Source organism: Nematocida major (assembly GCF_021653875.1).
Source record: "Nematocida major strain JUm2507 chromosome Unknown 2427, whole genome shotgun sequence".
Taxonomy (NCBI): domain Eukaryota; kingdom Fungi; phylum Microsporidia; genus Nematocida; species Nematocida major.
In genome coordinates, this window is record NW_025952954.1 from 271,704 (window position 1) to 283,488 (window position 11,785).

Consider the following 11,785-nt stretch of genomic DNA (forward strand, 5'->3'; position numbering starts at 1 on the left):
AGGCATGCAGGGGGCTACAGGCTATGCAGCTCTTTGTGCGGAATCAGACATACTGCGTGCATTGAAATATCTTTGGTGCGGCAGGAAAGTTTATCGCATTATTTATAGGGTGTCCTAGGGAGGCAAGATTGGCGCTGCCCCTTCATTTGAAGCCCGTGCGGCCTGCCAATAAAGCCCAAACCCACACGGTCTGCTTTAGTGTCCGCGGGCCCTTTTTTACAAACACTGTAATAGGAGTCCAGTAGTTTCAATTTGCGCAGAAAATACATTTGCGTTGCTTAGAGTTTACTGCATAGCGGCAATTCGGATTATTCGGGATTAAGTCTAAAGAAAACATGTGCATGGCGGTGTTGCTCTTGCGCGATGGCAGTAAATAGGAAGTGTGTGCTTTATTTTTACTTGAGCGTGAAACACGCGTGTGCCTTACTTTGGCCCGGCTTTTGGGGGGCGCACTGCATGCCTTTTCCCAGAGCACAAAAACCAGGCAGTTAATCCTTGTCAGATGTCATGGAAGAATGAAGCAAGCACAGAAGTTTTTCAAAGTTTTCATTGTCATTGATCTCCCAGAACAAAATGCTCTGGTGTTTCTCCATAGCCGCGAGCATTGCGTGGATCATCTTCTTGCTTCCATAAATTATGCATTTGTTTTCCTCATACACTTTGAACGATCTTTGGGAAATTTTTCGAAACAGGATACGGACTAGCCCATCCAGACTGCTCGAATCTTCCAAGCAGTGTAAAAACAGAAAGAGGTCGAAGAGCGCCTTGGCATCCAGCGCCCTCTCCATGTCATCCGGCTCCACGTCTAGAAAAAGCTCGTCAAGCTTTTCTATATGTTGCGCTGTCAAGTTTGAAAGCAAAGGGCCAAATACGTCAGAAACGCCCCAAAAGCTGCCTAGTGCACTACACAGGAACAAAGGCTGGCGTGCGCCTATCTTATATAATTTAAAATACTGCATCATGGCACCCACCGCCTCCTGGCGGTTTCTATCAGCGTATCTTCCTAATCTGGCGATCATGCGTGTGTCTCTATAGAATTCAGAAAATCTTTTAGCTGTCAGTATGATTTTTGACCGTAGAAAAACTGTATCTGCCAAAAAGACCAGGGGTTTCAGTAGAGATTCCTGTGTTTTGTAGTCGTCCAGCGGAAAACTGCCGATCAGATTCAAGATGAGGCGCGCGCCCGTGTGAGAAGAATCCGGAATAAGTTTGGCAATCCCTGCACAACAGGTGAACTGCTCAACGATTTCACGTGCATACCTATATCCCAAGGCCATGCCCAGTACAAAAAGCTGGTTTGGCTGTTTCGGGATTTTACTCACAGCCAGGCGCTTTGTGGCATCCCAAATCTTTCGAATAACTTTAGATGTGTAGGGCGCCGTTGCCTTGGACCTCCACATGTCTTTGTATCTGGAAAATAAGCACTCGGCAAAGGTGCTGGGCTTTGGGTAGCCATCCACTGAAAAGAAGGCCTCAATGTCTTCCAATTCAAAGGAAACAACGGCGAGCGGGCAAAGGATAACCACTAGGTCCCCAGGCGAAAAGGCAAGGCATATGCCTTGCTGAAGCACCTCGTTTTCGTCTGTGTACTTTAGGGTGATGTTTCCGCACATGTCCTTCTGCCCATTGCCCTGCTCGCACACTTTAAAATCAGAAAACTTAACTCTCAAGCTCTTATCCACGGAGAGAGACGCAAAAATCTCTTTCACATACATCTGTATTTTTTTAAACACATCTTCATAGGCCTCGTCAATTTTGCAGCCTTCTAGCATCAGCTCAAGCTTGCGTATTCTTGGCTCCTCCTCCTTCCGCCTGCCCGTCACCTCTGCCACAACGTAGAGCATGTTGAAGATTCCGGAGCGCACCTGGTTTCTGTTTTCTCTTGCGTACGCGATGTGCTCGCTCTGCAGGCCTGACACGACGCGGTTCCACTCCTGCATCGTCTCTTTGGTGGTGCACGTCTTTGGGCTGACACTTTCCAACTGAAAGAATGTACGCAGAGCCTCTGTTTCCTCATTCTCCTTTGCCTCGCCGAGCATGGCGTCTGCGTTGTACTTTTTCTGTGCTGGGTCGTGTGCAAGGCAGCAGAAGAGCGCAAGCAGGCCGGCCTCCACGTAGTTGCTGAAGGTTTCCTCCAAAAGCTCTGTTTGGCCTCTCTTGCAGGCATGCACGCTTGTGTACGCCGGCAGCATGCTTGGGCTGGTGAACGGGAACGAGTCCAGATTCTTCATGGCTTTCTGAATCATCCTAAGCTGGTGCAGAAGTTCGTCTTCCTCGGCCTTGCTCTCCACAAAACACGCGCTGTATACGTCTTTATAGTCTTTTTTCGGCAGGCTTGTGAGGATGGCGTGCACGCACGCTGCGAAGTCCAGGGCGTCGTCCTTGCTCGTGATGTACTCAAAGACGTACGCCTGGATGAGGAACTGCGGCGTGTTTAGAAAGTCCCCAGTGCTGAAGGCCTCTGGCGTGTCCGGCAGTTTTTCTTTTTGCATGTTCTCTTTGAAGAAGTTTATAACCTGTGCAGCCTTTTCGCATATATTTTCCTCAACTTTTATGCTGCCTATTTCTAGTTTTACTTCCTTCTCTGTTGCCTCGATGGGCACGTCCACGCCCTCGCTCAGCAGGACCAGCGCAGCCAGCATGTAGTGCGCGTGGTTGCTGGGCATTCTTTTCAGAAACTGGAAGAAGGAGTCATCTCGGGCGACAGCGACCGACAGAGTGTGCCCGTCGACAGACGGAAACATCTCGATGAGGGTGCGGTGGTACTCCACAGCGTAGTCTGTGGCAGCAATACCGGCGCTAAGAGCGGGCCCCTCTGCAGGCGGATAGGGCTTGTCATTCTGTGCGTTTCTTGTGTATTTGTGCTCTTCTGTGGTTTCAATATCCCCAACAGGCTTCACTTTGTAGTCAGTTTCTATTTCAGGCGAAAAGAAGCGCTTGTTGTGCATGTAGCCCTGCTCGGAGTAGAGGAACCCGCGCAGCAGGCAGAGCGGCCCCCTCGGATTTATAAATTCGGTACTTTCTCCTATTTCAGTGCTTTGCATCTCTATGATCTCGCCAAACGACACTCGCGCAAGCGCGCAGTGCAGCAGCGCAGCAAGCATAAGTGCATAAAATTTTGCGTTCATGATCAGGGGTAAAAAAAAGATTTATATATATACGTTGCAGATGGGCTCCTATCCATGGCGAGCTGGCCTATCAGAAGAAGAAGTCCGCAGCACGGGGCTGCATGTAAATGGATAAGCATGGCTCGATTTTATAGGGAGATGGATGCGCATGTTCCGTGGCCGTTTTATACAAAAATGCGCAACTTTGCAAAGGCGCAACCATAGACATCTCACAGCCAACTTTTCGGGCTCTGTGCGCATGAAGGCCGTGTAGAAAAATAAAAGCACAGAAAAAAAGCAAAGCAGGCCAAGCATGCTCTCTGACACAGAAAAAAAATGCGAGCTCAGAACGGGGCATGCATTTGCGCGTGTGAGAAGTGGACAGCCAATTTAAAAATACTGCTGTGTGCACGGGCTTTGTTTCGCTTGGGGCCTAAGAATTCTTCGAATAGCACCGGGAAAGAGCGCTAGAGTTAGCAAAGGCCGGGCTAGGGAGGTGAGAGAAGTGCGAGGCGTTTTAAATGTAACAAGGAAGAGACATGTTAAGGAAGGAAAAGAAATTCAGTTCTGAAAGGGGAGAGTTGTAACACGAAAAGCAGCCATGCAAGGCATTGTTTTTTCTTCAATTTTTGGCTTGCGTACATATGCATGTGGTTAATCCGCCCGAACTGGCTGCTGCCAATCGCCCTCCAATCAGCGCCAAACCAATAAACAACCATGCTTAACTATGTCTTTGGCATGCAGCATTACAAAACATTTGCAAATTGCTAGAAGCAAGCATGCCGCCAGGAAGGCGCTTTTTGAACTATTTAGATTTATGGAAGACGCTTGTAGGAGTAAAATTTAAATAAAAATATGTCTTGGATTGATATTTAGCAATACTATTTTACTTTTATTCCGAATATAAAGTTTATAAGAAAAAATGTTGAAATGCCACAATCTGGAAAAACAAATAAAAACAGCCTTATCCGCTCCCGGGGCAGCGAAGTGTCTCCACGCATTAGCACACTGCACATTTTCAGAGCGGTCTTGGCTTTTAAGATATGCTGCAAAGGGGGCAGGCCTGGCAGTTGCTCTGGGCTTGCTGTGCGCAAAAAATGTGCGCGGAGCTTGCCAAACGGGGCCCAGCGAAGTAAATGCAGAGGCGGCGAGCGCTCAAGACTTTGATGGCAGCCTTGCCATGCACGCCCACACTTTAGAGGCCTTTGGGGCGCATTCGGGCAATGCAGAAACGGATGCATCTTTTCTGATAAATAATGCGCTGTCACATGAGGAAGTAGCTGCAGTTTTTGACAGCATAGAGAAAGAAGCTTTTCCCGAATTCGCAGAGCCTGGTCTGGCTCTAGAACTTGTTTTGGATTCTTTCTGGGATAATCAGCGCAAGCGGCCTGCAGAGACAAATGCAAGCGCACATCTAGAGAAAAGGCCTAAAACCCAGGCAAAAGGCCTTGAGCCAAGCGCCTTAACGTGTGCCGCGGAAAGCGCTTTGGATCCAAGAGAACGCAAAGAAGGGGCGGGCGGTGCAGGGCTGCCGACGACCCCGGAGTACGTGGACACATGGGACCAGGCGGGGCCTTCTAGCGTGGCCATCAGCGCAGCGCATAAAAGCGCCTTGTCTACATGTGGAGACGCGCCAAATGATGCATTGACGCGCCCGCCGACCAAAAGTGCAGTTCTAGGCATCTACACGAGCCGCAGAGGCAAGGACCGCATGGACGAGTATAGAAGATTTTTTTGTTCAGACGGCACTATTTCAAAGCAGGCCGAGCTCTGTAAAATGCAGTCTTGCGAGGTTCAAATAGATGCCCCCACAGAAGAGATGGTAAAAAAGTGCATAGAGGACATCAAGGGGGTGTTAAGCAAGATCGATGAGTACAGCAGCGTGTGGAGCTTTCTCTATTTATATCTTTTGGACAAAAAGCAGATACTGGCCAGTCTAAAGATTTTGAGCGTGTGCTACGAGTTTAACAGAATACCAAAAAAGATACTCACAGGGTACTATACCGGGTTTTTTGACGACCTTTGTAGATACATGTGCGAAAATGGCCCCAGAGAGTTTTTGAAGGCATTCGGTGCTGCGCCTTCATTTGGCCTTGGCGAGAAAAGAACGCTAGGAGACCATTTTATAAAGACACACAGGAGCGCCAACTTCAGTTCCCCTTTCAATTCAACCCGAATGAAGGATTACATCATGTGCTTAGAAGGCTTTGATGTTATGCTGCGCTTCCCAGAGGTGCTGGACGACTTCAAATATGTCGACAAAGATTCATTTACAGAAACCATATCCCGGATATGCGCAGACACGCCAAGCCATAGCTCTGCATATAAAAAAAGCGACGCCGTGAACATATTAAGATATCTGCATGCAAAAGTGAACATGGATGAAAAAATCAAGGAAAATGGCTATAATCAGTGGGGAGACTGTATTGAACGGCTTCTGGTAGAGAAAAGGAAAGCCCCTGGCTTCACTGCGGAGAGCATATATATGCAGGGATATGATGCGCTTGTGCTATTCTACAAGCACTGCCCATGGACATACATGCGAAGAGACGCCATTGAAGCGCGCGCCAGCCATAGGTTCCTAGGCAAGTGTGCGTTTGTGCACGAAAAGTATGTGCGGTGCTGCCTGGGCTTAACAAAGCTGGGTGAAAACAATTATTCGGCACAAAGTGAGATGCTCGTCACAGTGTATGGCTATCCAGATATGGAGCCCCCTGCCGCGCACTACCATGTGCATTTTATAGACAACCATGCACAGACGTATAGGAAAGTGTGCATGCCTTTGTACACTGTGGACGATCGTGCTGTATGGCTGCATACAGTGCAGAACATTGTCAAACACGTGTCTGCTGTGTTTGAGCTAAAGGAGGACAGGGTGTATCCTTTTCTGTATAGCCGTGCGTCGGGCGCGTGGACGCTGGCTGCAGGGGAGGACCTGCTGAAAACCACAAAAAGCCACAGCATAGAAAACGTTGTTGTGGTATTCTACCACATTCCGGAGGGCCTCATTGACAACCACTTCACGTTTTCGGTGTTTGCAGACTTCAACCAGAAAAGGCTCTCAAAGGAAAAGATATACATCCCGTTTTTCCTTTCGCCCCTGGTCAGAACAGCGCTTGTTTTAACGCCATACACCGAAAAAGATTCACTTTGCCACACAACTGTGTCTTTGGCCGACTTTGCAGATGGCGGAGTGCGTCCGTCGGTTTACATTTATACAAGCGCTCCAGAAAACGCACGCTATATGAAGGGCAAGGGAGAATACAAGCATTTTAGAAAAACATACAGCAAAATGTGGATAGACAGCCCAAACACCGTCCCGCTGTGCTGGAAGCTAGGATATAGAATGGTTTATGTCTCCGCGGAAAAAGCCAAAATATTCTGGTACACAAAGACGCATGAGAACAAGGAGGTATACAGCCACTACATTCTAAGAAACACAGAAAGTACTTGGAGTTCCCTGAAAAAAAAAGAGCCCTTCGCAACTGACCATCTTTTTTCCTTCTACCAAACTGAGAAGACACATAAGTCGATGCTATTTCTGTTCTTTCAATCGAAAAACAGCACTCTGTTTGAAACCAAGAAGCCTACATTGAGCATATTTCAAGAGCTAGAAACAATCCCCATTAGCTGCGACTTTCTTCTTTTTGTTATTCGCAGCCGGAACGTGTTTGACTACCAGCTTCGCGTGCACAATCAACTTTTACAGTTTTTGTTTTACAAGCGGAATTACTGTAGAGAAAGCGCAGCGTCCTAAAATGCGCATTTAACAGGCCGCCACACTCAGAGAAACAATTTGAATTAGTTCGATTTATTGAATATTTTTCTACGCACACAGCTGTTTCCAGCATGCAATGGCGCTTTTTGGGGCTCTTTGCAAAACTTGCAAAAATAAAGAATAAGAAGAAAAATGGAAAGACAGCTCCAAGTTGCACATTCCCTTCGCTCTTCATCCGCTCCTTTCACCTGTCTGCCCCGCAGAGAAACAATTGCCAAAAATAAAAATGCGCTTTTGCAATGTTTTCCGCGGATGCATCGGAGCCCATAGTGGCAGGCCCAAGCACGCCAGCTATCTGTTGCAATGCGGTGGGGTGTCTGATTCCCGTGTGCGCGGGCCTGCGGCCTGGGCCCTAAGCAAGGCTAGGGGCGGAAATATTTAGTTTTCTTTTTAGAATAGCGCCGCGGGGGTTTTAATTTGTAGAGTCTATGCCTCTATATAGAAATAGTTATATGTGTTTCCAATACAGAGATAGTTATATTTGTTCTCTGTATAGAAATAGCTATATTTGTCTCTATATAGAGATAGTTATATCTGCCTCTATATATACACACAAGCTTTTCAAAATTTTATGCAACTACATTGTTTTCTAGCAGCAATCACGATTCACCAAGTGTGTGCAAGGCTTTCTATTGCGCAGCTGGAGTCTATGCCGAGCTTTGAGCTGTGCAGAAACGGCACAGCCGTAGGAATAAACACGGAGGGCCCTCTTAACATGGCGTGCGGATATGTGTACACTGAAAGAGGCTTTATGCACAACAAACGGTTTTTTTCGTCTGAAATAGAGACAGATTACAGCCTGCGCCCCAGGGGAGGGCCTGAAAGCATTGATTCAGAGTATATCTTTACCCGAATGCCAAGCATGGACTTCGCGCTTCCGTGTGCTGGCGCAGAGGGTCCGCTGGACGCATACACCCACGACTACCACAGCACGCTCATCCGGATGTTCCCGTCTGAAGAGGGGGAGCTTTCGATCAAAACCGAGCGAGAGAACTCGCTTTTCCAGACGCTCCAGGGAGACCTTGGCAAAGAGGGCGCGATGTATGCCCTGGCCTCGCTCTTTCTGCTGAGCGAAGGCGTGGGCGTGCCCATTGCGTTTGACCAGGAGACCCGGGAGCTTTCTCTGAGAAAGGCCTGCGAGAAAAGCTACTTTTTCAGGCAGCGCGTATGCGCCCACACAAAAAGCAAGCCGCTCGCGCCGCAGTGCCTTGACGAAGAGGCAGAGGTCGCCCAGGTGGTGGGCTTTTTCCAAAAATACAAAAAAACAGGAGACTTGTCAAATGTCACTGAGAGCATAGAAAGCGGAGACTTTCTCAAAAGCACGCAGTTCCTGGTGCAGACATATGTGTTCGAGTACGTAGACACGCCAGGCGATGCGCAGCTGTTTGCCAGCTGCGTGTTCGAGATACTGGCTGACATAATAGACTCGGCTGAACAGCGCGCGGATGGCTCGGAGGAGGCGCGCGCGGCGCAGAAGGTGTTTGAAAGATGTTTCGCCAAAAAGGGCGGCGTGGACGTCCTGCTGGACGGAATAAAGGCGCTGCAGACGCTTGAAGGGCCGCTGTGCTTCCCGTTTAAAAAGCACAGCCAGCTGGCGGAGTTCACAGAGATCCCAGCATACAACAGAGCAAAGGGCAAGCTGATTGAAAGCCGCGAGAAGTACTTCAGTAACTGCGTGGAGGCTGGCGTATACAGCCTGATTTGCTGCTTTATATACGACCCGGCCAAGGGAGAGTACTGCCCAGAGGCAATAGAGGGCGCGTCCCGAGAACTGGTGGAGTTCTTTGGAAAGCACAAGGAGCCGGCCGAGAAGGTTACCTTTGAAATGCAGAAGGACTGGAGCAGGGTGGTTTCTGACTTGAAGTGCCCTCACATTGTGTACAACCAGTGCGAAAACAAAACCCGAAACGAGCTGCGGACTGGGCTGTTCAACATACTTTTTGTCGTGGCCGAAATAACGGGGACGCTCAAGAGGGACGAGCCCCGAATTCTCGAGCTCTTCAAAAGCATAAAGAAGGAAGGCTCACTGAGCACAGAGTTTGAGGAAAAAACAGTGGCGCTTGCCCAAGACATGTTTATGCGTCTTTCCCGAGACCAAACCCTAAAGGTGGCGCTTTTAGAATCTTCAAACATTGCACGGCCCGACAGAAGGCTTGACACGTATGGAGACCTTGAAGTGAAATACACTGAAAACCAAAAGTTCAGCCTGCTCGGGCTGCATCTGTTGAAAGGGCACACTGCGATATACATGAAGTCAGACAGGCAGGGTCTGTTGCCTGATGTGATAAGGTCGATACACGCCATGGCCAGAGGCAGCTCGACTAAGGAAGGCTTTGCATGCAGCCTGCTCATGCACTATGTTAAAAGCTTTGTTGCAGAGGATACACGTGAGGAAGAAAGCTATGAAGCAGATTACACAGATGTCTTGCAAAACGCGGAAGCGTGTAAAGCTCCGTGGAGCATGGACGAGGCTCTGGCGAAGACCAAGCTGGAGAGATTCGAGTGCAAAAAAAACCTGCTGGTTCAGCTTTTGCAGCATGCAAGGGAGAACCGGGAAGAGCTGGGCGATCGGTACGCCTCGATGAAAAGGCTAATCAACAACATACTGGCCAGCGTTCCCCTCAGCGACTTCAGCACGCGAAATGAGCTTCTTCCGCTGTTTGTAATGGTAGGCGCATATAGAGACATGCTGTCTCCTAAGATAGAGCTGTTGTCATATGATGAGAGAAAGATTCTTAGCGAAAGATACGAAGTGAAGGATCTCGCACACTCTCTGATGATGAAAGACTTCCCTTGTGTGGCGCTAGACCTTTTTGAAACATGCGGGCACTCTGTCACCAACTTTTTTTCGGATTATTCCGGTTTTGGCAGATATTATTTGGCGGCTATACGGAAAATGGCCTTTAACTGTCTTTTTAAGCACGGGAACACTGCGCTTGCCCAAAGGCTTTCAAGCATTATTTCGTCAAAAAGCAGCGAGAGAAGGCGCGTTCTCGACGCGAGTTTGCGAATCGGATGGTTCATTTTAGAGTGCAGGGAGCAGGATACTTCTCCACAGCTGCTCAAGGACCTGTTTGTGCTTTTGCCTGAGCAGGGTGCGCTATATAAACACAGAAAATGCATGAAAGCCATGCGCTGTCTAAGCAATGAAGACGTGTTGCAGACAATGCAGAGCATGAAGCTGGCTTTGTGTGCCGACGGGGGCGAAGAAAAGTACAAGAAGGTGTATGGCGCTCTGGTAGAGGCGACCCAGCGCGACTTGGATTTATACTCTGAATATGAGGAAACCGAAGATGACAGTGACGAGCTGTAGGCTTCCGCATAGGGAAGCAGAGCACGCGGGGTGGCGAAAGCCGGAGGGCCTGCTTTCAATTTTAAGACTGGCTCCTCAAAAGCCGAAAAATAAACGCCCTTTTCTTTGACGCGCTGCGCGTTATTTGTCGCCATTTTTGCATGGCTTCAAATGCGCCCGCTTTTTGCAAATGCAGCTGCTATGCTGTAGAGCACAGAAAGCTTGTATGGGCCTCCGCCCTTTGGCTTTTTTCCGGAGAGACAAAATATAATACTGCATTGTAAGCTCCTTTATCCTTTATTTATTGGAAGCGCAGGGCTGCGCTATCTTCTTAGCTTGGGCTGCAGCGCTCTGTATGTGTAGTACGCCGATCCAGCCAAAAGGAGCAGAGGGAGCGTCCAGAACTTCGGAAAGCCCCAAGCAAGGCGGAAAATTGAAATTTCTTTAAGGGAGACCGTTGAGTCGTAAGCCTCGTGTGGAGCCAAATCTGTATCGCACAGGCCAGCGATAGCTTTCCAGGCCAATAGTTCTGTCTGGTCATTCGGCCCACTATGCTTGTTCATATCTAAATAAGGTCCCCACACGCTTGCAAGATTTTCTTCAGGCCTGGGCCACAGCTTTCCCTGGTAGTGCATGATTCTCGGCAAAAGCTGAAAAACGTAATTTGAAGGACTTATTTTCATAAAGAATTTTATAAGCCTGTGCGCATACATTAATATGTAAGTTAGAATCCTAGGCGTTAATGGCCTATTTGGAAGATTGCTAATCATACTGGCGTAGTCTGGATCTTCCCATGGTGCTATAAGACAACTTCTCATTACACAACCATAGTCCAATTGTGATTGTTTCCCATCTAGAGTTGTCAATTTAAAAAATATAGCTGGCAGGATCAATAAAACACAGAACCAGCTAACGCTCACCAAAGAGCAGAGCTTTTCTGGAATTGGAGCAAGGTTCAAAAACAACACATGCACTCCAACCAGAAGCGACTGAAAGAATATCAGAGAGATGGGCCAAAAGTACCCAATTGTGCAGTATTTGACGACAGTTTTGCCCAGGGCGTGGTAAAATAGCACATATATGGATGTCTGGGCAATAAAAACAAGTAGAGAGGCTCTAAGCAGAATTTCTATTGTCTGTGCAAGCATAAAGTCTCCCACTTTCATCGTTCCTGTTTTAATGTTCTGCTTGCACAGCTTGTAAAACTTTGTTTTTGAAAGCGTGGATGTGATTATAAAGGCACAGAACATAAAGCCCATGTAGTCGCGTTGCATTTTCTCGAAAAGAGACTCAATGCACAGGTTATTTGCTACCAGCTCTAAGGTTCTGTCTATTATGTGTATTTCGTCCGGAGTAGCAGAGTTGTTGGCGACAATTTTGTTTTTTGCTTCAACAACTTTGTCCACTTCATTCAATATTTTTTGGGAGTTGGAAAAAAATGGCAAAGGCGAATCGTTAAAAGCTACTGATAAAATCCATGCAATAATCGTCCCGAAAAAAGCCATGCCGAATATAGAGTATCCTCTAAAGTACCGGTCAAAGTAAAGCGCCCGTCTAACCAGCTCTTTCATGTTAACAGCGCGCGCCCGCAGAAAAGACATCTCGTGC

At 48.0% G+C, this 11,785-nt stretch overlaps 4 protein-coding genes across 4 annotated transcripts; 2 read left to right on the forward strand and 2 right to left on the reverse strand.

Moving 5' to 3' along the window:
- Window positions 1-488: 488 nt before the first annotated feature.
- On the reverse strand, window positions 489-3,128 carry NEMAJ01_0676 (uncharacterized protein; the record flags this gene model as incomplete). The annotated part of the gene is made up of 1 exon (XM_047914514.1): window positions 489-3,128. One exon carries the CDS (start codon window positions 3,126-3,128, stop codon window positions 489-491), a length of 2,640 nt encoding a protein of 879 aa, XP_047770471.1.
- A 901-nt stretch (window positions 3,129-4,029) lies between these two features.
- On the forward strand, window positions 4,030-6,864 carry NEMAJ01_0677 (uncharacterized protein; the record flags this gene model as incomplete). Its single annotated transcript, XM_047914515.1, has 1 exon — window positions 4,030-6,864. One exon carries the CDS (start codon window positions 4,030-4,032, stop codon window positions 6,862-6,864), a length of 2,835 nt encoding a protein of 944 aa, XP_047770472.1.
- A 592-nt stretch (window positions 6,865-7,456) lies between these two features.
- On the forward strand, window positions 7,457-10,198 carry NEMAJ01_0678 (uncharacterized protein; the record flags this gene model as incomplete). Its single annotated transcript, XM_047914516.1, has 1 exon — window positions 7,457-10,198. One exon carries the CDS (start codon window positions 7,457-7,459, stop codon window positions 10,196-10,198), a length of 2,742 nt encoding a protein of 913 aa, XP_047770473.1.
- A 302-nt stretch (window positions 10,199-10,500) lies between these two features.
- Window positions 10,501-11,785, reverse strand: NEMAJ01_0679 (uncharacterized protein; the record flags this gene model as incomplete). The annotated part of the gene is made up of 1 exon (XM_047914517.1): window positions 10,501-11,785. A coding segment is annotated over one exon (1,285 nt), but the record flags the coding sequence as incomplete, so codon positions are not given.